The sequence below is a fragment of the Callorhinchus milii genome, unplaced genomic scaffold (assembly GCF_018977255.1).
Source record: "Callorhinchus milii isolate IMCB2004 unplaced genomic scaffold, IMCB_Cmil_1.0 Scaffold1, whole genome shotgun sequence".
Lineage (NCBI taxonomy): Eukaryota > Metazoa > Chordata > Chondrichthyes > Chimaeriformes > Callorhinchidae > Callorhinchus > Callorhinchus milii.
The window spans coordinates 26823791-26850857 of record NW_024704742.1 but is presented as its reverse complement, the minus strand read 5'-3'; the positions used below and the strand labels follow the sequence as shown (position 1 = coordinate 26850857).

Here is a 27067-nt window from a genome sequence, read left to right as displayed (position 1 = left end):
TCATCTGGTTTAAATGTCCCTTCTAATTTTCTTTTTGATCTTCTTTAGGGCATTTTTCTTTAATTTGCCCCTGCTGACCTTGTTCTGCGTTATGTTTTTGAAGCTGACTATTAATCTTGACTGATTAATCCCTGAATAGTGTCCTCTAGTTCATGTCACTAAGTATAGCTCTAATGTGCTCCAACGTTAATAAAGTTGTGTACTGGTATTTGGTTATATACTATTCTCCAGTAACTGCAAATACCATACAAAAAATTTAATATTTACCTGCACACTCAATCCCAGGAAATGGCTGTGGATATAGCGTTTCCTGCCACCAACCATCTTCTTCCTTGAAGTTATTCTTCCCTTCCTCCTGGTTCAAATCTGATAGTGAAACCTGTCATGACAAATAAATCACTGGTACAGTCCACAAACAGTTATTTTCTCCTGTGTAGGAATCTCGCTGGGTCATTTGTTGCTACGATCTGGTTATTGTTTTTCTTGTGTTGTCCAATTTCTCCCCCTTTTGTCAAAAATATTAGTGAGCCTTGGACTGTAAAGGGCTCAAGATTTGATTATGTAATACTGTTAACCAGTATCACTGTGGAAGAAGTGGCAGTAGTCCTTGCTGAGGGCTCAGCAGGTTCAGTTATAATTTGGTTCCAGTTAAACTCTGCCTATTAATATCTTTTCAAAGTTATTGCAGGCACTGAGTTATATGCCATTCTGAATGCTAAGAACCGAGTTCTGATTATTCATTAAAGTACACTCAATAACAAGACTCAATACCTGACGGAATATATAAAAAGGAATGAGGGAGAATATAATGAGACAAAATTAAAAATCTTCACAATAAGAAATGACTCTAGCTTAATTTATCTTATTGTTGATAGCAAAACCTTGCACAATTGCAATAACTTCAAAATCCAGAGAATTCTAAAGAAAACTTCTGTATTTTTATCAAAATAATTGCCTCCATCATTGATAGTTAACCAACACAGGAGCGCCATTTACTGTCATATTTTCGTCCAGCCAAATTAATTTCACAATCCCATGCTTTTCTAGTAATATCAACAATATTCTCATCAATCTGTCAACAAAATTAAGACGTGTTGAAAGCAGTTGGTGTTCAGAATTACTATCAGCATTCTTTAGACATTTGTAATCAAAACTACCTTTGACTTCCTGGGAATCTAAAGCAGTTTTGACTCATCCACTTGCCTGCTACTCACATGGGAAGATACTCTGCAGAACAAGCTTTTTTCCAAGACTGTTGAAGGAATAACTCAGTGAGAGTCAAAGGCAGTGTTCCCTAAGCAAGGCAGGTATTTCTCAGAATGCTCAAGGACGTGCAAAACAACTACTCCCAAGGGATTTGGCTAATCCACTGAAATATTCGTGAATAAAGAAAAGACAAACCATCCTCTGGATGGTGTTATTCAAACCTACATCCCACCTCACCACCATCCACTCATTCCAGTTTTTTGGGGGGATAGCCAGGTGTCTGCCAATATGCAGAAACTATCACCGTGTTCAAGAGCATCCAAACCAGACTGATAGTTCCAATGATGTAAGCCACCTACAGATGGAAATGTCTCTTGTGTCTGGGACGCACCCTGCCAGCTCACAACTGAATTGATGCCTTTAGCTTGCACTTGTGTTTTGGGGGTATCACAGAAGTTACAAAATATGACACATGTTCCTGCACGTGAGATCCATTACATTGTATTATAGCAATGACTATCCTTTGCCTAGTCTTCTCCATAACTCCAGTAAGCAACTTATTGATAAAAGTAGTTGAAAAGGTGCCTAAATGAAAAGGATATACCCATCAGTTAAGGACACCTAGAAAAACTGACAGAGGCCAATGAAAGGACTTAACAAGTTAATCCAGATCATATCATTATAATTGTATCGAATGTGGTCCTGCCTCAGAAACTGAACTCGCTGAGCCCTCAGCAAAGACTACTGCCACTTCCTCCGCAGCGACTGATTAACAATATTATATAACCAAATCTTCAACCCTTTACAGTCTGAGGCCCACTAGTATTTTTGACAAAGAGGCTGCAAATATAAGACCACACACAGTATACTTATGCCTTTGGTCTCTCATACATAATTCGGTCAGATATAATAATAATAATGCTTTTGCATTTGATTATAGCGCCTGATCACATATTCGAGATGTCTCAAAGAGCTTCACAGAATATACTGTAAAGAGAATAGACTATATTTTGTGGGCGAAACGCGGCAGCCAATTGCGCACAGCAAACAGTTGTGGATTGAGTGACCAATTTATTATTTTTTTTGAAGGAATTGAACCCAGGTCTCTTGCTTGCGAGGCGAGTGCTCTAACCACTGAGCTACAGCACTCCACAACCACAGAGCTACATAAGAGGAGTTATCTATGATATTCCATTGCTACCTTATGGTGTTCGCTATATATAGCTGAATGAATTTACATAAATTACATTTTAGATTAAACAGTATAGACTCAGACAATTGATCATATACTCTTTTTTTAAAAAAGTCACCTTGATCAATTTTTTTGGCAGACTACAATCAATTGTAAAAACATATTATCTTATAACAACAATAAAATTACATTTGTAAAGCGCCTTTTCCGTCGGGAGGACGTTCCAAGGCAGAGAGAGTTACGGACCCGAGCTGGGGGATGGGGTCGGGGAGGGCTGGAGGACGGGGGGGGAAGCAGGGAGATCGAAAGCACGGTCAAAGAGGAGGGTCTTGAGATGGGTCTTGAAGGTGGCAAGGGAGGGGGCGAGGCGGATGGACTGCGGGATGCAATTCCAGAGGGTGGGGGCACAGTGGCAGAAGGCCTACCCGCTAATAATGGGGCGAGTGAGGCGGAGCCTGCTGAGCGGAGGGAGCGAGCAGGATGGTAGGGGTTTAGGAGGTCGCAAGTTGTGATACAATGAATAGAATGGATTCATAGGACACACAGAATGTTTATAGCATAGAACATTACTCAGGCAAACAACAACAACTTGCATTTATATTGCGACCCTTACGCAAGGTAGGGGAGCTATATAAATCCTGGCTTTTGCCACTGGAGTCTGGCTCAGTTGGCAGCACCCTTGCCTCTGAGTCAGAAGGTTGTGAGTTCAAGCCTACATCGGGACTTGGAATCTATGGTCTATGCTTACACTCTAGTACAGTGCTGGGGGTGTGCTACATTCCTGGAGGTGCTGTCTTGCAGCTTTGTTACTTAGCGTTAAAGATCTCAAGGCACTATTTGGAAAAAAAGGAAGATTCTCCCTAGGTCCTGGCCAACAATACCCAAATAAAAAAAATGGACATTCACTTCATGGCTGTTTGTGGGATATTACTGTGCCCAAATTGTCTGTTGCATTCACCTACAAAATACCATCACTATCCTTTGTAGTGTACTTTATAGTGAATCCTGTAAAGCGCTTTTAGATGTTCCCCGGCGTGAAAGGCACTGTATCAAATTATTATTGCGCCAATTTAAGATTGAAACTTTAATTTTAAGGGAATTCCTAAAATTGTCCAGCTGGGCCTACAATAAAGTTAACTGCGAAAAATGTAATTGTAATTAATACAGATTGCAAAATTGCAAATCATTTCTATCACACAGAAAATGGTATTTGTAACAATTTAGAGGCAATCTGGAATCACAAATTGTAAACATACATAGACTGCAATTGCAGAACTCACCTCTTGCAGTGATGGTGCCATGACATAAGCTCCCTCGTTGAACCCAGAAAGGTCCCTGCTTATTGTACGATTCTGGAACTCTTCCAGCTTATCACATGGTACCTTTACTTTTAAATCTGTTTCACAACTATTCACATTGGCGCATCCCATTGATGCCTGTAAATGACACTCTGGGCATTGCTGTTCTGTCTGTAAAAGACCACCAGATCCTTCATGAGAATCCAGTGAAGTTTGAGCACTCTTTTCCATCCCAGCCTTTTTTAATCTCGGCAGGAATTTCCCTGATTCCAGCTCCGACTTTCCATAGTAATGTCCTTCTCGTTCAGCATCTTCTTCTAGTGGCTTTAAATCTGCCTGAGGATCCTCAAACAAATCAGTCTGGGAAAGGATAGGAATGCCAACTTCTTCTTTTTCGGACTCAAATTCAGACTCGCTTCCCCCACCTGGTGACAACTCAGAGGCAGAAATAGGTCGGAAATGTGTTCGCGGCGAGATTCGTATAGCTCGATACTGCGTTTTGTCAATACTATATATTTTAGGGTGGAAGGCTTCACTTTCTGAATCTGAACACAGTATAGATTTGGGCTTAAAACTTGGACTAAATGATGCAAGTCTTTCTGGCTCAAATGAGCACTCCACATGAAGTACTTGTGAAAAAGGATTGCTCAGATCAAAGGAGGAAAATGAATACTCAACACTGGGCTCTTGAGTCTGATAATTACTGCAATTCCCCAATAAGTCTTCATGGAAGATAAGCGAGAATTCAGTGTTTAATCTGTCCTCTCCTTTTCTTGTCTGGTCGCACTGTCCGAATGAAGCACAAGATCTCCACAATGGTCTGTGACCAGGAGCAAAGTTGCTACCTGGTGTCATGAAAACATCTGTGCCTGCTATGGTCACAACATCAGAAGCTGCACACTGCAATAAAGTACCTTTTGCAGGGTCCTGTGGAATTACTCCCCAGTCACCACAATTGTCGAACGTTTTCAGTTCCCCATAGACTCCACCAAGAATAAAAGCACTTTCTTTGTCAGTGCCAATATCCCAAGGTTTTGATGGTGCAGTGTAATCACCCACTTCTAGCTCTGCAAGTTCACCAGTTGCAGCAGCTTGAGCTTCCAGGTTTTCTTTCTGGCATTCCCACAAATGATACTCAGACCTTTGCACAGCCTTTTCATGAGACTCTTGAAGCAGGTCCTGTTTTGTTGCCATATCCAAACAGCAGCACTGACAGCCATTCACCTCACTGGAAAATAAATCTTCGACCGATCGTTCTACCTCTAGTGTTACAGCATCGTGTTCTGCTATGGCTGTCCAAATGTCTTTTATAACTCCTGAGCCATAGCCTTCTGTATGACTGGATATCTGATCTGTGAAAGTTTCTGCAGTCAATTCATATTCCTTATTTTCTTCTTCTTCCAACTGAATTCCACATACTGACTCCAATTTAGATTTCTGTTTGAAAGTCAGGCTTGGTATATCACGTAAAGCTCCATTTGTCCGTGAACGAGCATCCTCTTGTAATAAGTCTAAGAGGTCTTCATTTAAAAGGCTGGACGAAATGCCAGGGACTATGCAGTCAATCTCGTCTGCATTAAACTTAGTGGACTCCTCAAACTGAATACCAAAGGTGGTTTCATTATCAGAACGAGTTTCTTCAGAATGTGACCATGGGCTACAGGTTCGTGTTGAAAGGTTAGAACAGTGGTCATTTTCATCAAAGGCACTATTTTTGGTCCATATAAGCAAACGAGACTGCGTTTTCCCTGGAAAATCAACCCAGCTTCCAATATCACTATTCTGATTTCCCAGGTCAAGTCCATCAAAACAGAAAGGTGAAGTAGAGTTATCATATTGCACTTCAAACAGAGAGAAACAAGTGGAGTTTAAACCAGACCCTTCATTGGCTTCTGAAAAGTGTTCTTCTTGATTGCCAGTACTGCTGCTTGCATCACACACTGTATTATCCAGAATAGGAGAAAGCGTAATGGGAGAATCCCCAGCAAAGCTTTCCCCTTCTGCTTCATCAGAACTGGAGCACTCCCAAAACTGAGCTGTATTTGCAAGATCTTGTAGGAACAATTCTTCTGCACAAAGAGAAGCATGTGAATCTGTCCATATTGCACTTTCCCTCGTCATCTGTAGTTCATCTAACACTATACAACCATCTGCCTCAAAATCAGTTTGCTCTGTACTTTTCCGCCGAATCATGCTTAAAATTCGACTCTCTCCTTGCAATGAATTTGAGGCACTAGGATCCAATATGGATTGATGAATATCTACTTCATAGAAGTGAGTAAATTCTGGTAGATGCGTAGCATCTAAAATGTCACTGTTCTTAGGATTAGAACAGCTTGAGGTCCCAGTGAGGTCATTAGCCTCATCTATTAATGCAGGCATTTCAACAAAGTGACCATCGACGAAAGTACCTGCTGCGAGGTATGTTTGGAAATTATTGTTACTAATACAAAGACCCTGCATTGTCTCTGAAATTTCTTCCAAATAGGAAGATTCACCAGCATTTGCAGCCACACTATTGCGGTATGCAGTTTCCAGCTTGCTCTTTCTACTCAGAGGCAACAAGTACTCAATGATTGGTTCAGTGTACCACAACGGTTCTTCTCTAAATTCCTGCTCCCTTTTACTTTCACTGCCCAGATCTCTTGTACCACGGTTTGCTTTCCTCCTTGTTTCTTTCGGATGCCGTTTTCCTCTTTTGCACAGCTGTTTGGTAGGCCCACTGCTGCTGCTCCCACAGGTACTTCTTCGATCATCTTTTTCCACCGATCTGAAAGACAGCTTGACTTGTCCATTTCGCCCCTTATTGTTCCGAGCATTTTCTCGCATCTTGTGTCTTATTTTAACAGCTTTCGTGGGAGCTTTCAACTCATATTGGTTCCCACTTGAGCTGGAGCCTGCTTCACTGGAGCCAGAAGACCAGGAACGAGGACGCATCTTTCCTTCTGACCTGTGCCTGATCTGCTTTTTTCCTGCAGCAGGTTTCTCTTCTGGCAAGCTGTTGTTGTGCCTGTTTTCTTTCTCCTTTTTACTTCTCCTGAATGTGTAACTGCTGCTTGTTGTAACAGAAGCCTCGTTTGTTCGTTCCCTTGTCCCCTCACCTTCACTGTTGCAATCTTTTGGAGAGGATGTGTCAGTGCTTGTTTGTGGAGCAGCAGATGAAGATGAAGAACAAGCTTTGGCCTTGTTCCACACGGTCATTATTTCCTGCAGACAGATTGGCTTCTCAGAAAGGGGTGGAAATGCTTCATAATACCTACAAAAACAAGTGAAAACAAATGCAATGATCCACAAAGGAGGACATATTTATTCATAGGTTTTAAATTACTTACTGAATTGTTTATTACATTTCAAATGATAACAGAATGGATTTCCTCGTTTTTAACATTTCAGCCATCCTATTGATTTTCTCCTGAGAGACAAATAATACAGGCATCTACAAAGGTCTACATAGCAATCAGACATATATTCAGGTCACGAAAGGGCTTAAATTTCTGTCAATTTATTTAGTCTGCCAATAAAAAGTAAACATTTGCTTTTAAATAAGACAGATGAAGGTTTACACCAAAAATATGAATCTTTCAGTCTTGTGGATTTCCAGTTGCGCTTTTCTTGAAAATGCCTGATTCTAACATTACCCGCTGTATAAATAAAATACAATTTACATTTATTGATCACCTTTCAAATTGGGAGGATGTCTCAAAGTGCTTTACACAACTGATTGGACACCCAAGCAATGGAAAGAGTGGCGTGGCGGAACTGAAGAGGGTGGGCGTGGAGGGTAGGAGAAAGATAACCTAAAGCACAATTAAAGATGCAAGTCAAAGAAGTGGGTGTTGATTGTGTAGGGATGGGGCAGGTCGGAAAAACTCCAGGGTGGGGCAAAGCTGTGGAGAATTAAATGTGAGAACAAGAATCTTGGATTTAATCTTCAACCTGCTCACACAAACTCCTCTACCCGATCTCTATGCTCAGCTAGCTCAGGCCTTCTGCACGTTTCTGCCCACTCCGCTCTAGCATCGGCAACAGTGCCTTCAGCCACTAAATCACAACCCTCTAGAACTCCCCGACTCAATCCTCTGTGTTGCCCCTTCTTTATCAGTCTTAAAAGTGATAAACCTGCACCTGAAGAACCAGTACTCAAAGCAAAATATGTTACTTACATTTCTACCTGATCCTTGGTTGAAGAAGATCCTCTAATTTCAGGAGACTGAAACCCTTCTGTTTTTTTACAACCTTGCTTCTCTTCTGAAATTAATGGGGAAAGAACAGAAGGGGAAAGAAAAGGAAACAAAAACAGAGAAATAAATTGAAGCGACCGTTCATTGAAACAATCTCATTTATTAGTTTCCTTGCTTAACAAGGCAAATATTGTTTTGGTGGGCAAAACGAATTGGGACAGGTGGCGTAAATTCTTAAGATTTCCAATACTATTCAATACCAGAACACCTCATTTTGTAAAGAACGAATGATATACCCGTGGCCCCCAGGCTGGCCACCACTGCTTTAGGCGTCAGGCCAACTTGTCTGACAAAAACAGCTGCTTCTTCTAAATTGGGTAGTAAATTAATTTTTCACTAGAATTCAAATACTAATCATCCATTTGATTTTCCTGTCCGGCAGAAAAATGTTGATAGAATAAGACATTTATCATTATTAACTCGCAACAAAAACTTGCATTTGTATTTCAACCTTTCACAGAAAATAACTTCTCAGAGCACTTGGACCAATGCAGTAGTGGACACTTTGTCTTTCCTGATAACAGTGACTTCTGCACAACACAAAGGTCTGATGCCATAATTTCATTAAGGTACTATTTTTGTACCCTTTGTCACAGTGTTGAGGCAGGACAATATAGAGCAGCATCGTTATAATGCATTTCTTTGCAGCATGAAAGTGTCTCCAATCACTGTGCATGCTGCCACAGTGGCTCACTCACTCGCCAGCTGTTTTTTGTGCTAAAATAGATAACCTCACCTGATGACCCCAAAATCGATCACTTTTCTTCAAGAAAACCTGCTAGACAAGCCAGCCGGGTGTATGCAAGCACAATGATTGCTATTATGCTTCAGTTTGGAATTTACACTGCATAATGATAATAAGAGATTTCACTGAAATATTGCTGAGCTTCGTTTAACCATTGATCAACCACTGTTAAGAGTCCATTGGTTATTTGTGGATCACTTTTTTGTTGGCATAAAACACACAAAACACAATTAAAACATATATATTTTTAAATTCATATCTTTACTTCTGTTGTCCCTTTAGAAGCTTTTTATCTACAGTAAGAAACTGATGAAATATTAAACACCAAGTTCCCCCTGTGAATGTCATTTTTTTAAATGCATGCTTTTTTTTATAAAAAGATTTAATTCATACTTTTAAAGATGTGACTAGCATGGCAATAATACTTCAATCAATTTAGTTTTTTTCTACTTCAACGGTTAACAGAAATGAACTCCGTCCCTTGAATGATTCTTGTTAATAGAATTAGAAGGATCCGATAATTGCCAAAAGTTAGGCTGCTAAGCAACCCTTCTTACAAACAAGTAACTAGATTCAGTCTTACAACAGTCATGTTCAATTGAAAACAACTTAGTGATAAATTTGCTTTGCACTTGAAATAAACATACCCTTTTGTTTATTCTGCAGGTCTTTCAATTTGGAGCAAAGCTCCTCAACCAAGGTTTCAATCCCAGAACTCTGTAAGAGAAAGAGAAAATGCACTGTAAGTGTTACAATAGTATAATAATCGACTGCGAACTGTATGCTACAATAGTATAATAATCCACTCAGGCAGGGCGGTCCAACCTTTTGACTGCTGAGGGTCGGGTGCCGGATTTGAGAAACATCCGCGGGCCACATGAGCAATATTTTATCCTGATTGGCCAGTCCTTGCCAGGCAGAGCCCGAGCCTCTGGTGACCGTCTCCTGATTGCCTCGGGGCCCGTCACTTGTATTTGCCTTCAAGGGACGACTCAAGACCCTCCTTTTTGACCGTGACTTCAGCTGCCCGCCTACCCCATCTGCCCTCCCTCATTCCAACCTTGCCCCCCACACTCGGGTCCGGATCCCTGACTGTTCAGCTACTTGGGATGTACACCCAATGTGAAAGGAGCTTTACAAATGTAATTTTGTTGTTGTTGTTCAGACAATGAAGTTGGAAATGGTTTGGAGGCAGGATAACATCATCCCCTGGGCCAAACCCGGCCCACCAGTTTGACCACCCTTTTATTCACCTGATCTACTGCAGACTGAATTTTTTAATGAACAGCCACACACAACTCATTTTTTATAGCAAGCACTGAGGTAGCCACTTTGCAACTGGCAGTATTTATTTGATATAAAAGATATACTACTTAATTGTAGCTCAATGAAAACTTTCCATATGCCGTAAAGTTTAAGGCAATAGAGCTGAGTGTTTTTTTTCACAAAACATTCTCACTAGATGCTATCGTTCACAAAATACACAGTATATCCTGTGAAGCGCTCTGACATATCTTGATGACATAAGGTGCTATATCAAATGCAAGGATTATTATTATTATTATTATTCTCATCAAGTCAAGAGCTCATTTTCAATTCAACACTTCTCTGATAGTACCACAGCACCACAGAACTTTTATTTGAAGAATGATGACATTATTTTCTGCAGATTTTGTGTTGAATGAAGTTAGGAATTTCAACATTCACAACAACAAAGTTACATTTGCATAGTGCTTTTCACATCGGGAGGATGTCCCAAGGCACTGGACAGTCACGGATTTGCAACTGAGCTGGGAGTTGGGATCAAGAGGAGTGGAGTGCAGGGACGATGGGAGTAGGAGGGTAACCAAAGACGGAGTCAAACAGGAAGGTCTTGAAACGGACCTTGAAGGAGACAAGGGAGGGGGTGAGGTGAAGGGACTGTGGGATTGAGCTCCACAATTTGAAAAAAACAGCATCATACTGTTAGCCTGATTCAGTTGGTAGAACTCTTGCCTCTTGAGGTTTTTTTTCTGGTCAGCTACGTGTCTGACACATGCGGAAACCCATCATGATGCTTGAGTATTCAAATCACACTGAAGAGCTTCAAGCATTCCACCTACACGTGGAAATCCCAGAGACATTTATTAGAATGGAATACATACTCTCTCCTTGGAGGGTTGCATTCTGCTTACCTAATTCCAGGGAGTATTAGGGTGCAGGTTGGCAAGAACCAAGGCTTGAGGACCCCCAGAATGTGCACTGGGGTACTGCTGTGAGTCTGTTCAGCTAAAAACACATAGCTCTTCTCTTTGATTGTGCTTTTGGTCGCCCTCCCACCTCTCTGCCCTCCCTCACGCCTACACCACCCCTCCCCCATGCTCGGGCCCCGACACCTAACTGTTCAGCGCTTTGGGACGTCCTCCTGACATGAAAAACGCTCTATAAATGTAATTTTGTTGTTGTTGTTGTTGAAAGCACTGTCTGGCAAGCTATCATGCTGGTTATCCAGCTAGAACCACCCTCCATTAGGGCTTTGGCTGCTAAGGTTGACTAGTCTGTCCTTCCAAGTACTGCTGATGAGACAAGTTTGCTGCGTCGTCCTCAGCAGTGCCCTGGAGTCCTGTAGACAAACCGTGTTCAGGAACTCAACTACCAAAGTTAGAAGGTTCTGGGTTCAAACCCCAAGTCCAGATTTTGAACTCACAGTCTAGACACACTGCTACATTCTCAGAAATGCCATCCTTCCCATGACATGTTAAACTGAGGTCTTGTCCATCTGTTCAGGTGGACAAGAAAGATCCCATTGCATGAATCAAAAAAAGAAAAAGGAATTTCTCTCTTTGTCCTGGCCGACAATCCTCTAGATAAAATTAGTCCACTTCAGGGCTGTTTTGTGTGTCATTGCTGTGCCAAATTGGCTACTGTGATCAGTGTTTCTTTGCAGTACGTCTTGCAAAGCACTTTGAGAAGTCTTCCTTAGGTAAAAGGCACTAGATATCAAATACAAGGATTATTATTACCTAAAAGGGACAAAAACATCTAGGGTATAACAGCTATTACTAAGAAAAATGCATATTTATGTATGATTTGCTTATAAAGATCTGGTCTCTAGAGGATAGAATGTCCAAATAAAGACCTTCCAAGTCAATAAATTATGAAAATTGTAATTTCTTTTACCTTAATATGTGATATGAGCTTCTACGACTTGAAGCTCTATACTACTCCCAAGATTTTAAAAACAGAAACAGAATTCTAGTAGACTGTGGCCACATTATAGAACATCTCCAAATGGCCCTAAACCCAAATAAATCATCACAATTGTATCCTCTAAGAGGAAACGTATTCTTATAACTGAATTCAGGTTCCACTGATGTCGCCTGTTGCTTTGTTTGAGATTGCGATATCCATGGACCAATACCACCAAGCACTGTGTTCGGCAAAAGAGTATTGATAATGTGGAATACAGGTTTGCCACTTACTCAGATAATAAAGTTCAACTGCACCAAGTTGGTTAAGTAAGGATCCCATACTCTTATGCCTGAGCTCCCTTTAAGTGGGTTACCCATGCTGTAAGTGAGGCATGGGACACTATGGCGAGTGTTGATGATGAAAGGAACTGCACCTGGAACTCTGAACAAACTAACTTCATTCAAACTCTAGACTTTTTGGACAAATTCTCAATTTACAAAATATTCAAAAAATAATGAATTAATTCATATACTTTTCGTCCATCATGCTCTCTCTGGCAGATTGTCTATGTAAATTGACATATATTGTAGGCAACCAAAAAACTGAGCAAGATCCAAAAAGCAATGACTTGAATAATATAATTAATTTACTATTTACAAAGCAGCCTCTCAGATATTTTCTTTCCTGGAACCCACCCCCAACTTGGTATAGCTTAGAATAGGAATTGATTGAAACAAGGACTGAACTTATGATCATGTCACTCTGAACCGCGGCAATTCATCCCTAATCTCCTCATTGTTTTAGTAGATTTCTAATACAATTTAAAACAAAAGTAGACACCCGTCTCCTGATGATTCAGTGGGTATCCGTACCATGTTTGTGGTACTCTGTCATGCAGACCAGAAAGGTCTGAGGCCGAGCTATGCTTCTACTGATCCCAATCCTAACATGATGCTAGTGGGGCAATAGAATTGAAATCAGTCCTGTATCTCAGTGCACTCATTTATCGCAGAGCACTCATTTTGCAAGCGAGAGATCTGGGTTTGATTCCCAGAGGGACAAATATTGGGCAAGTTTCCTTATTCCACATCCTCTGTTTACCTAGCAGTGAGTAGAAACTTGTTTTTTTAGTCGATTGCGTTTCTGGGGATAATAATTCCTTCAAAAAATATAACAATTGTTCACTTTTGTCCACGACGTTTTGAGCAGAGGGAGCAGGCAGGTTGGTAGGGAGTTAGGGGATCGCAGAGGTAGGGGGGAGCAAGGCCATGGAGGGCTTTGAAGTGAGGACCAGGATCTTGAACTGTATCCTCTGTGTAATGGGAAGCCGGTGGAGTTGGGCGAGGTTGGTGGTGATAGGCTTGTGGAATCTGGTGCAGGAGAGGATACGGGCTGCAGAGTTCTGGATGATCTGCAGCCTATGGAGGGAGGAGTTGGAAAGGCGGACAAGCAGGGAGTTTGCATACTTGAGCCTGGATGTTATGAATGTGTGTATGAGGGTCTCGGAGGCTGTGGTGTGAGACAATGGTGGGGAGGTGGTGTACTGCTGGCGGTTCGTGAGGTAGGACTAGAACCAGGTGAGTGCGGTCCCACTGAGGTGGATGACGGAGGAAAGGCGGTGGAGGAGGATGGCGTGATCGACTGTCTCGAAAGCGGCAGAGAGGTCCAGGAGGAGAAGGAGGCAGAGGGAGCCCTGGTCACAGATAGTGATGTTGCGGAGGTGGGGGAAAGCAGAGCGGGTCATGGCACGGATGTAGAGTATGAAAGACAGTTGAGGGTCAAACAGGACGCCTAGGTTCCGTATTGGCTACATGAGATGTAGAGTGCATCCATAGTTGGAATAGCTGTCAGCGCCCAAGGTAAATGATGTCATCAACCAGTCCCTCTCCTCCAGATCAGTCCCTGCCCCCTTCAAAACTGCTGTCATCACCCTCCTCCTCAAAAAACCTTCCCTAGATCCCTCAAACCCCAGCCACTACCACCCTGTTTCAAACTTACCCTTCCTCGGCAAAGTCCTAGAACGCGTTGTTGCCAATCAATTCTGCAAATACCTCTCCTCCCACTCCCTCTTCAAATCCCTCTAATCCGGTTTCCGCTCTGCCCACAGTACAGAGACTGCGCTTGTGAAAGTCTCAAACGACATCCTCTCTATCGATGAACAGGGCTCCCTCTTCCTCCTTGTCCTCCTGGACTTCTCCGCCGCTTTCGAGACAGTTGATCATGCCATCCTCCTCCATCGCCTTTCCTCCGCCATCCACCTCAGTGGGTCCGCACTTGCCTGGTTCGAGTCCTACCTCACAAACCGCCAGCAGTACATCTGCACAAACGGCTTCTCCTCCCGCTCTCACCCGGTTACCTGCGGGTACCCCAAGGATCCATCCTTGGCCCCCTCCTCTTCCTGATCTACATGCTCCCTCTTGGGGATGCATCCACAGACACGGGGTACACCCAACTCTATTTTTCCACCTCACATTGCGACCCCCAGTCCCCTGATATTCTATCAGCCTGCCTATCTGATCTCAGGAGCTGGATGAGCGTGAATTTCCTTCAGCTAAATGTTGACAAGACGGAAGCCATACTCTTTGGCTCTCGTCAACGTCAAAAAACACATGGTTCTTCGCTCTTTCTTCTCCTCTCACTCCCTCCATGAACCCCTCCAATCGGGTTTCCTTGCTGCCCACAGCACGGAAACTGCTCTGGTCAAGGTCACAAACGACATCCTGACCATGTGTGACCAGGGCTCCCTCTACCTCCTCGTCCTTGCCGCTGCCTTTGACACCGTGGACCACTCAATCCTCCTCCACCTTCAAGGTTCTGTCCTTGACTGGTTCAGGTCCTACCTTTCACACCGCCTCCACTTCGTCGTGGCAAACGTTTTTTTCCTCCAGCCCCGCACTGTCTCGTGCGGTGCTCCTCAGGGCTCTGTCCTCGGTCCCCTCCTCTTCACACTTTACATGCTCCCCCTTGGTGACGTCATCCACACACATGGGATAAATTTCCACATGCATGAGGATAACACCCTACTCTCTGCCTCCATCCTGAACTCCAGGACTACTGAGGTCCTGACTGACATCAAGTCCTGGACGAGGACCAACTTTCTCCAACTCAAAGTCAGCAAGACCAAGGCCCTCCTGATTGCCTCGCGCCAGCGCCTCCGCACCTCAGTTGCTGGCAGCATCAGCCTCCATGGCTGCACACTCAACCTCACTAAGCCAGTCAGGAACCTGGGTGTCTTGTTTGACCCTGAACTGTCCTTTCTTCCCCACATCCGTGCTATGACTGGCACTGTTTACCACCACCTCCGCAACATTGCCAGACTCCGCCACTGCCTCACCCCTCAGGCTGCCAAAAACCTCACCCACGCATTCGTCACCTCAAGGCTTAATTACGGGAACTCTCTCCTCATCGCCCTTCCCAACTCTTCCCTTCACAAGCTGCAGATCATCCAAAACTCTGCAGCTTGAGTACTCTCGCGCAGCAGGCTCCGCGACTCCATCACTCCCACCCTCGCCCGACTGTATTGGCTCCCCATCCCTCAGAGGATCGAGTTCAAGATCCTTGTCCTCACCTTTAAGGCCATCCATGGCCTTGCCCCCTCCTACCTCTCTGGCCTGCTGGCTCCCTACCAACCTGCTCGATCCCTGCGCTCATCGGGCCTGCTCCATGTCTCCTGCCCGACCTGCCTTACCATCGGTGGCCGGGCTTTCAGCCTCTCTGCCTCCTCACTCTGGAACTCCATCCCACAGTCCCTTTGCTTCGCTTCCTCCCTTGCCTTCTTCAAGGCCGGTCTAAAGACCCTTCTTTTCGACCGTGCCTTTGGTCTCCCTGCCACATCTCTGCCTTCCCTCACCCCTACCCCACCCCTCCCAACATGAAAGACACTCTATAAATATAATTTGTTATTGTTTGTTGTTGTTCTCACCTCCTCCACCTGCCCGACTTCCCCCTAAAACACTCCGAACCCGTATGCAACCTAGGCGTCAGGTTCAACCCCCAATTATCCTTCCTCCCCCACATCCGGTCCCTCACCAGCACCGCTTTCTTCCACCTCTGACGCATCGTCCATCTCCGCCAATATCTCACTCCAAAGCCGCTGAAACCCTGATCCATGCCTTTGTCACCTCTCGGCTGTACTAATCAAATGCCCTCCTCGCAGGTTTCCCCTCCACTACCATTCACAAAATCCAAGTCATCCAAAACTCTGCCGCCTGCATTCTTACCTGCACCAAACTCTGCTCCCCGATAACCCCCCCACCTCTCTGACCTCCTCTCTCCTCACAACAGTGCCCGTTGCCTTCCCTCCACCGGGTCTGGCCTCCTCCTTGTCTCCCGAATCCTCAGCTCCACCATCGACGGCTGCGCTTTCAGCCACTATGCCCCAAGGCTCTGGGACTCCCTTCCTCACTCCCTTTGCCTCGCCCCCTCTTTTCCTATTTTCAGGTCTCGGCTGAAGACCTTTCTTTTTGACCGGGCCTTTGGTCACCTTCTCCCCCCCTCCCTCTGGCTCGGCCCCAGGATCAGTTACTGTGAAGCGCTCTGAGACGCCATCCGGTGTGGAGGGCGCTATATAAATCCAAGTTGTTGTTTTGGTGTTGTGGTTGTTGTTGTAGTAAACAGCAGACAATCAGAGATCACCCACAGCAGATTTGAAACCATAAATTTCAAACATTCCAATGGCAAAAAAAAATGGAAACTAATATACCTGGTAATTTTTCCTCCTGTATACATAAAAAAGAGTTCTAACTGGAGACATAGCATTCAATTTTATTATAAGTTATCGACCAGTTTTCATATTTCTTCCTTTTGAGGCAACAAAAGTTGGATCAAACCTTAAGACCCTTCAATTGAGTCATTTTGTAAGGACATAGGCCCACTAGAAAAAAAATACAATCCTGGAAATTTCAAGAAACCCTCCACAAGGCACAGAGACAGGGGTACACTCAGAAGAAAGGGGTAAAAAGGATAAATAGACATGTGGAGACAAACAGAAGACAGACATGCATTCAATAGGTATAGTTACACTTGCTGCCAACCTCTCACTTCTGCAAACCTGCATTGCCCTGTAAACCCTATTCCCTATTGCCTGCTCTGGGACAGGCCACTTCTCCAGTATTTCATAAGCATGTGTTTATAATCCATAGAAATATTTTGTTCCCACTCAACACAAACATGCCAAAAAATATCAAATAGTCCCTTTTGGTTTCTATTTTGACACACTGATTAAGCAAGCTGAATAACGTCTATCCTTTGCAACCTCACTGTGAATACTTACAGGGTGCTGACTTTGAAGGTCTTGAACTTCAAGCCAGCATTTTGTTAACTTCACAAGTGTAGGAATGGTTAAAAACACACACAATATTCAATTGAATTAATGAACAGAAAAATAAAAAGATTACTAGAGTAAGAGAAAGATAGGGAAATTCAAAACACCTTACCATCATGTTTAAGCAGATAAAATAAATGGTGTAATATAGGCACCGCAGTTCCTTTTACATCATTACAATAACACTATCAGCTGACAAGCTGCATACTGACTCACAGCAAACCAGTGCAACCAGTTGTTTCAAAAATAGCCCACAGTGCAGAATGCCAAGCCTCAAAGGACCAGATATTCTACTTCTTGATAGCACTAGATGAAGCCTTGTAGCTTGTTCAAAATGCTAATACGCTAATTTTTTATTTCCAAAGTCTAGTAAAGTGCCAATTTTTTGTAACGTTTATTATATTTTACAACTTTAATCCATTGTTACCTTAAAATTTTAGTTTAGACAGTAAATGGCTTCTGCAGATTTCAGCTGTACTCTGGGCTTCTGCAGATTTCAGCTGTACTCTGGGCGAGTACAGTAGAAATCTACTTCTATGTACTTAATATTGCATTCACTTAATGGCTGTTAGTGGGACAAATTGCCTGCCATATTCACATACAAATACAGTCACTACTGTATAGAGAAGACTCTGAAGTAGTTTGTAACATCACACTGATGTTTTGCCTGTCAGACATTGATTTCTTAAAGGACCTAAATGCCTCCCAATAAGTATATGATTGACAATTTCAAATAAAAACTATTTTCTTATAAAGGGTTGAAATCACTGAAAAATTAAACATCTTGTTGCTGACAAGAGTTCCACCAACACTGAATTACAGAATTATTTGGACAAACACAGCAGAAATCTGCTTTTATGTACTGAGTATTGCATGTATCTGACTTATCTAATGTTGGCGGGCAGGCCTTCTGCCACTCTGCCCCCACCCTCTGGAACTCCATCCCCTAATCCCTCCGCCTCGTCCTCTCCCTTGACACCTTCAAGACCCATCTCAAGGCCCTCCTCTTAGACCGTGCTTTCGATCTCCCTGCTTCCCCCCCCCCGTCCTCCAGCCCTCCCCGACCCCGACCCCCGGCTCAGGTCCATAACTCTGTCTGTCCAGCGCCTTGGGATGTCCTCCTGATATGAAAGGCGCTTTACAAATTTAATTTTGCTGTTGTTGTAAGTAAACCTTTGCCCAGAAACACTAATAAATCTGTTGCACACAATAAGTATATTCAAGAAGAACAAGTGGTAGAACATAGGCAGGTTTGACTTAAATCTTCAGTTATATTTATTGCAAACATGATATACGAGTATTATAAAGTTTTGTAGAATGTAACGTAGTCTGTACGAGATTGCACCCAAAATACATATTGGTAAAAAAATAAGCATCACAAAACATGGAATGTTTTTGGATTGTTTTACTTCTAATGCAATTGTATGTCCAAAGTCAATACTTTGCGCTCATAATCGAGGCAGAAATTCTAGTGCAGTGCTGGTGGAGATGCATGCTTTGCATGAAGCAAAGGTCCCATCTACCTATTCGAGTGGATGTTAAAAATCCCATGGAACTAATTGAAAAGATAAGGGAGTTTCTCCGAGTCTCCCGGCAACAATCCCTCAAATAAAATAAAACTGTCGTTCACATCATGCCTGTTTGTCGGCCAAATTGCCTGCCATGCTGCTATGTTCACCTACTGTCACTGCAGTATAGAGACGACTCTGAAGCACTTTGAAACATCACACTGGAAATGAGAAATATAATAATGAGGTAGAGATAAAATCTATCTGGTTAGTGATAAACTAATATAAAAAAGTATCCCAGATAGATTGGCAGAGAGGAGTAGGAGGCAGGAAGGGGATGGTATTTTTTNGCAATGGATGCGGACCTCTTTCCTTTCCCAACATGTAGAAACTCCATCGAGAAGGGTTGCTTGACATAGTTCTGGGCAAAGAGCCAGATTAGGCCTGGGATTTAAATGTGGGGGAGCACCTCTGCGGCAGTAACTATAATATTAGGTTCAAATTCATTAGAGAAAAGGAGATAGAGAAAACAAGGACCAAGGTCCTTGACTGAGTGGTGGTTGGGGGGGAGCTAATTATAATGGTATGACAGATGGCAAATTAAGTTTGTACAAAAATGCAAAGTAATTCATTTTGGCAAGTAAAATAAAGAAGCTGCCTATAGTAGAGGAGCAAATATATCTGGGGATTCAGAACCACAAATTTCTAAAAGTACCTGCATGGGTATACAAGAGGCTAATGGGGCCTTGGGCTTGCCCCTTTCTCTCGCTCTCCTCTTTCTCTCTCTCTTATCTATCCCTATCCTTCAGAGGATCCAGTTCAAGATCCTGGTCCTCACATACATGGCTTCGTCCCACCTAACCTCTGCGACCTCCTAACCCCCTAACGACCTGCCCATTCCCTCCAGTCAGCCGACTCTGGCCTGCTCCACGTCCCCCGACCCACCCGCCCCACCAGTGGGGGGAGAGCCTTCAGCCACTCTGCCCCCAACCTCTAGAATTCCATCCTCTAATCACTCCGCCTCGCCCCCTCCTTAAAGTCCCGTCTCAAGACCCTCCTCTTCGACCATGCCATCGGTCACCCCCCTTCCCCTCCCCTCCCTTCCCCTCCCCTGACTCCAGCTCAGGTCTGAAATGCTGTACTCTGTCCAGCGCCTTGAGACATCCTCCCGATGTGAAAGGCGCTATACAAATGTAACCTTGTTGTTGGGCTCTATATCCAGATGGATAAAACTGAGGAAGTGAACTTATAGAAAATGTGGTTAGACCAGATTTGGAATAGTGTCCAATTTGTGACTATTTATTAAGTACTCCGAGATGCTACCCCATGAATGCAAGTTGTTATTGTACAGTAAAGCTTTGCCCTATCAGAAGCACTGATAATTCTGTCATATATGATGAGTATATTCAAGAAGACAACTTGAAGGAGTGGGTAGACCAGATTTGGTGTATTGTGTCCAATTCTGGTCTCCACTCTACAAGACGGATGTAGCAACGATAGAAAGAGCACAGCGTAGATTTACGAGGATGATACCAGGGATGGCAGGTTACTGCTATCAGGATAGACTAGATCTGTAAAGCGCTTTGAGACATTGAGAAGATTTGAAAAGCGCTATAACAAATGCAAGGATTATTATTATTATTATTAGACCTGTTTTTGCGAGGAGATATTTAAGGGGGACCTAAAAAAAGTATTTAAAATTATAAAAGGATTCAAAAACATTAACCTAAATAGGCTGTCCACTGGGGCGGGGAGTCCGAAACTAGGGGATGCAAATATATGATAGCAACTTGAGAATCTAAATGAAAATTTAGTAGGAATGATTTAATGCAAAGGGTGGTGAATTGTGGAAATCGCTACCTGAAGTGGTCGTAAATCAAATAGTGTAGATGCATTCAAGAAAAAGCCACATATACACAGAAGGGAGAGAGGAATAGAAGGGTATGCGAGGGAGTAAGGAATGGCTGAAGCCATTATTATCAAATCCTAGAATTACTACTACTATTTTTAGGAGGAATGATCCAAATCTATAAAATTAAACTCTTCTCTCATCTATTGTACTCCCATTTGTACATCCCTATCCTGACTGTCCAGCGCCTTGAGACGTCCTCCCGACATGAAAGACGCTATACAAATGTAATTTTGTATTGTATTGTATAATAAAAGTTAAGGAATAATGACTAATGGCTATCATTTCAATATTGACAGGAATACTGGTAGGTATTGGATAGTATTCTGTTATGCTAAATAGTTACAACGTTCAAACATTAGGAACAAACGTTACCGCAGTTATTAAGTATTGCCTGCATATACATCACCCATCAAATATGTAGGCTTATCCACCAAGATAGAACTGGCAATTCACCAAGGGAGAATTAGATCATACTATTACTTTCTGCATCGGCAACATCTTTCAATCCCTCACAAACGTTTGGTTAAAAAGTGTCAGTTAAACTAATTAGGGAAAATTTAAATGAATCTGTGACTCCACTGAACCAAATATCTGCGGTTGTCTTGATTAAATATGTCAAATTCAATCTATGTCAAATTCAACCCGACTATGGATAATCAACAAAACAAGGGTGAATTTCAAATTGGGAAAACAAAAGTCCAAAAAAGTATATCGTGCTTGTTGAAGTGCTTGAGAATTAATGGTGTAGATCTGTTCCGTGTTACCCTATCCAACGCACCAAAGTTGTAGTTGCTATATAAATATTCAATGAGTCCTCATGGCACAGCATGTGAATCTAATCTAGTTATATTGGCTGCCACATTTTGCCCACAAAACAATCAATTCACTTTACAATATATTCTGTGAAGCGCTTCGAGACATCTCAAAGACGTGATAGGCGCTATATCAAATGCAAGGATTATTACTATTATATTTTCTTAACTCAGAAAAGGAATGGGATTAGCATAGTATAGTTCTAGTGGAGGAGCTTGCAGCAGCACAGACAAAGGATGGTCTTCTGTATGATTGTATAAATGTTTGATTATCACAGCTTTGTAAATGGATCGATTACTTAAAATTCATGAACAATAGGTATTACAGAGCAGCTGTCAAGAAACTGGTGCTTCCACATATGTTAGGTATTCCACTTAGATGAACAATTTATCTATTAAGGGCCTTAAACACCATGGGCCTAGAAACTGTGTTCGCTATATGAGAACATTCTTTACTGAAGTAAGATATTTGGTTTCGATTTACCTACTTAAAAATGAAACAGTGGTCAAGATGTATAATAAACTATCTTGTATGCATTTATCCTTAATCCATGCATTATATCCAGATATAATATTAGTACAGTCGTGTATGTTGTATCTTAGTTTTTNACTCCACGTACTTTTGTAGTTGGTTGATACTGCTGCTTAAGTATGGCATCTCAGTTTTTCTGGCATGCAAAATGTCAGATTAATGGATTAAGCAGCTGTTGTGCAGTGATCAGCTGTCCAGGCACGTGAACCAACTGAAAGCAGTGTGCTTCACGGGAAATAGAAGTTCCAAACATTGAGTAATTAACTAACAATTTTATTTCATATTAAATCAAAATATACACTTAATTCCACCACTTTGTTAGAACATTGATAAGAATATCATTTGACATGAGTCAGTAAAATCCAATACCTCAAAGTAAATTTATAACTATACTTCAAACCAAAATACACCTGCTTATACTTAAATGTTTTCAAAATATTGGAGCCAATAATAATCCCTGCATTTGACACAGCGCCTTAAAAAGTGAAAATGTCTCAAAACTCTTCACAGGGAATTTCTGTCAAGTGTAGTAACTGTTTTTGTAGGCAGCCAATTTTGTACAACAATATCCCATAAACAGCCATTAAGTGAACAACTAATATATCTTAATGATTGTTGACCAACATAAGGGAGAAAACTTCTTTCCCATTTCGAATGCAGTCAAGTAGAGCCAATAGCTGAACTACTTGTCTTACTGTGGATAAAATATGCCCATAATTGGACATTATGCAAAATACAAATTAGCTTGAGTGCTAACTAAATAATTATTCCATCAAGAGTTAATTATTGTCACTGTAGTACCACTGTGCCAGCTATTCTTTATCTCTCTCTTTATCTCTTTCTGACGCTAATCCTATTAAAGTACGGCATAATAGATACCTTTGCAAGACTGACATTCACACCATCAGAAGAAAATCCTCTTGTAAGCAAATGTGAAGCTGCACAACTAGATCACATTCTTAGCAACCACTTGTATGCATGTACACTTCTGCACCAATCCACACTACAGAATGTTTCAGCCAGATTTGTAACTCTGCATCCCCTTTGCATCAGAGCCCAATGCAGACAAATGTCCCTCTATTGCAATGCTATGGGTTCTCTAACATCCATCTGAACAAGCATATATGACCCCAGTTAATCACCATATTGAGGCTTTTCCATTGGATTGAAGGAGACTACAAGGACATATAAACATATTAAAAGATTCTGAAGGGGAATAAATAAGGAATAAACAGCTTTCATTTATACAAAGCCCTTCACGTACAGTAAAGGCTTGTAGAGCTCTATAGCGATAGGGTCGGACACCAAGTAAGAAGGAGGAGGCCATAGCTGTGGTCGAACAGATACATTTTAAGGCAGGATTTGAAGGCAGTGAGAGAGAAGACGAGACAGAGGGTTAGAGGGAGTTACAGAGATTAGGAACGTAGAAACCCAAGGCTCGGCCACCGATGGTGGCGGAGAGGGCAGGGGGCGTCCAGCAAACCCAAGTGGCACTGACACAATGGACAGATTGGCCTCTCTCTGTGCTGAAAACTTCTATGTTTCTATGTGTTTTATGGTTCAGAGCATTTTACAAGATAGCTTAGAAATCCGAGTGTCCAACTGACTGAAATGATGCTATAAACAAAGTGAGAATAACTACCAATAGAAAAGGGGAAAACATTTAGATGGAAAAAAAGTTTTTTTTGTGAACAGTTAATCAGCTACGATTATAATAATAATCCTTGCATTTGATATCGCATCTTATCATGTCTTCGAGACATCTCAAAGCGCTTCACAGAATATACTATAAAGTGAATTATGGAATAGGTTGAGATTATGGTTTGCTTTGAACCATCAGGAGGTAAAAGAAGCAAGAAAGTGAAGATTCATTTTAAGAAGTTTCTGAAACGGATATTGGGAAGTTGCAGTTTTACATTACTGAGATGTTAACATAATTTTAATAGACAATCCAGTCACTACTATGAAAACAAGTGGAAGTAGACAAACCATTTTGATAATAATGCTTGCATTTGGCACAGCATCTTTAACGTCAGGTGGACGTCTCAAAGTGCTTCACAGGATACTTGTAAAGTAGTGACTGTGTGCTTTGCAGGCCAATATGGCAGCCGCAAACAGCCATGGGGATAAGTGACCAATTGTATTTGTGGGGTTGTTGGCCGGGACACCGGGAGAAACTCCCTTCTCTTTTTAAATCTTTAACTTCCACCTGAACAGGCAGAATTGCTTACAATTCAGACATTCTTAAACTCTCCAAAGGACTACAAAACAATATAGTGGCTTAAACAGAAGCTGAAACTGTGACATAAATGGATACATAGACAGTAGTTAAAGTGAGGATAGTTGTGTGAAAACAAAGCTATAGTTTAATTCTTTAAAATGGATCTCCTTTGCTCGATGACAAACCCCAGTCATTCAGTCCACCGGTTTTCCATCATACCCCAATACAACTTGTAAACAAAAAGCCTTCCAAATTAGGTTTGATAATACTTAGTCATTCATTTCAAATCCCAAATTGAAATGCATTTAAAACATTTAAAGAGAAATACTTGCACTGAATCTATATAAGAGAGGAACTGTATGAGATATTGCCGTGGTAATGAACATTGAGCAGATTTTTGTTTCAGTAGATTTGTTTTATAACCTTACCTTTCAACTACAGACAACCCAATTCTCTTAATTAATTCTATTAATTATACAAGGATACAAAATCATGTAAATTTAAGGGCAGAGGTGATATCCAGACTGATAATGTATCTGTGAACCTGTGACAGTCTTTATTTTTAGCAACATTCCAAGTTGAACCACTTTGAATGCACATTAAATATTTGCAGCTTTGCAATAAATAAAGCAGTTGTACAACATCAAGTCTCTAGGTTCTTTTCCTCAGGAAGGAGAATGAGAAAAAAAGGGTTGAGCTTTCCAACAGAAATAAAATATAAATAACAATTTTAGTCAATGTGCGACTTTTGCTTAAGGTATAAAAGCAGAAATTGAAAAATAAAAAACAGCCAACACTGTTACCTGATTTAATTTTCTTTTTTCAATCACAAGTTGAATTAACTCCATAGATTATCATTGAAACCACTGTCTGGCAAGCTTCCCACTGCTTGTCCAAGTGGAATCATCCTACATGTTAGGGCTTTGTAGGTTTACTGAGCTGAATGGGAAGAAACCTTGCCCCCAGTGAATGTTGCCTACACTTCAAATCCTGCCAATGGGTCAGGCTGACTAGTTTGTCCTGGCAACCAGTTTCAGTCATTAATTTCCCTCTGAGTAAAGGAAAACTACTTGTATCTGTCCCGAAATTGCCCTTTTCAACTCTAAATCTTTTGTCTATTGTCTTGGTGAATTCTAAAGTATCGATCTGGGTTTACTTTATTTATTTATCTGGGTGACTCTGCTTACTAAGGTTTAGTTGGAGCATTCTGAAGTTTGCAGCAATGGCACAGTAGATGCCAAAACCTGGGCTGAATTTTGACTCACAGTATTACTTCATTGTCCATACATCCTGCTGTTCATGATTATTTATGGTTTCAGGTATTTCAAATACAATTGGTACAATTTGGGCACTTGTAGAATGGTGATCACAAGAGAGAGATGAATGAAGAAGAACCTTTAGCCCATTTGGTCTTATCCTTCCAGAATACCCATCTTACCATCTTCCCATTGCACCATTGAGCTATTTCTTAAATGGGTCAGATGTCCTGGGTGCAACCACCCTGTCTGCTAACCCTTCCAGCTGTTAACCATCTGTGCATTGTGCTTAGGGTTCCTCAGAGAATCCTTTTTCTCTTTTCTGCCAGGCTGTTCAGTTGAGATGTCCCCACAGAGAAGAAGGGACAATAGGTTGGTGAGGTACCCGGTTGTTAGTCGATTGGCGGATCGCTTTTCCGGGGATAATAATCCCTCGAAAAAGATAATAATAATTTGGTCATTCAATCCACGACTGTTTATTGGACACTGCTGTGCGCAATTGGCTTCTGCGTTTCGCCCACAAAATATACAGTCAATTCACTTTACAGTATATTCTGTGAAGCGCTTTGAGATGCCTCCAAGACGCGATAAGGCGCCATATCAAATGCAAGCATTATTATATATATATATACACACTTTTTCAATCCCATTTTCATTTTATTCATCTCTATGAGGTTCCGTCTGGGTTGTCTTCTCTCAAGGCTGAAGAGCCCTAGCTTGTCTCAAGCTCCACTTTGAACTGAGGACTTTGAATTCCTAGTCTAGTCTGACATTCCAGTGCAGTTCTGGGTAACATTGTCAGATATGCTGCCTTCTGATTAGATGTTAAACCAAAGTCCAGTCAGCCTGTTCAGATGGACTTTAAACATTTCATGGCACTATTCGAAAAGAGAAAGGAATTTCTCGCAGTATGCTGGCTACATTCCTCCAAATAAAATTAGTCATTCACTTCATGGCTGTTTTGGGGATATTGCTGTGCATCGGTGCCAGCAAGGGAGCAAGGCCAGCGGGAGAGCAGGCCTGAGAGAGGGCAAGGCCAATGGGAGAGAAGGACTGAGAAAGGGCAAGGCCAGTGGGAGAACAGGAATGAGAGAGGGCAAGGTCAGTGGGTTTTGCCGCACAGGGGAACCACTTCAGTTTATTTATTCACGTTTTTTGTTTCTTTAGTGTCGTTGCTGCTTCTTGATCTTTTCTTATCAACTGTTAGAGGAGAGATGAGTGTGGGAGTGGGGAAGAACTGGTGCCTGTGCTGTGTGGAACCTGCAGAAGTTGGAACTTCCAAGGATCTTTGTATGCAGTGGGGGAAGGAAGGGGTGAAGGATTTGGGGTGACACACTTGTGAGAAGTGTCTCTGACTGGTTGAACTCAAGCTCAAAGTTGCTGAGCTTGAGGGGCAGTTGAAGGCACTCCATAACATACAGGAGGTGGAGGGAGTTGCTGGACCTCACATTCCAAGAGGTGATCACTCCAGACAGAAAAGTCGGTGAGGAAGGGAAGTGGGTGATTGCCCACTGTGGTTGGAAGAGTAGACAGAAAGTAGCACAGGAAATAAATTATCACAAAGGTATGCAGCATTGAAAACCCATGGCAAAGAGAGCGGTTCAGGAAGCACGACCATGGTAAAAGCCAGGGCACCATAGAGCAAATGAT

The 27067-nt window shown here is 42.1% G+C and overlaps 1 protein-coding gene across 3 annotated transcripts in view; it reads right to left on the bottom strand.

Moving 5' to 3' along the window:
- The window catches only part of kiaa0232 (KIAA0232 ortholog), a 60191-nt gene that overhangs the window by 7687 nt on the left and 25437 nt on the right, over positions 1-27067 (bottom strand). For 2 of the 3 annotated variants that reach the window (XM_042338863.1, XM_042338869.1), the window contains exons 4-7: positions 9330-9399; positions 7860-7944; positions 3679-6952; positions 268-379 (exon numbers count right to left, since the gene is read on the bottom strand). In XM_042338863.1, coding sequence (XP_042194797.1) covers positions 268-379; positions 3679-6952; positions 7860-7944; positions 9330-9399 — 3541 coding nt within the window. The remainder of the gene's footprint in view (positions 1-267; positions 380-3678; positions 6953-7859; positions 7945-9329; positions 9400-27067) is intronic. The other variant, XM_042338866.1, reaches the window with a different exon arrangement.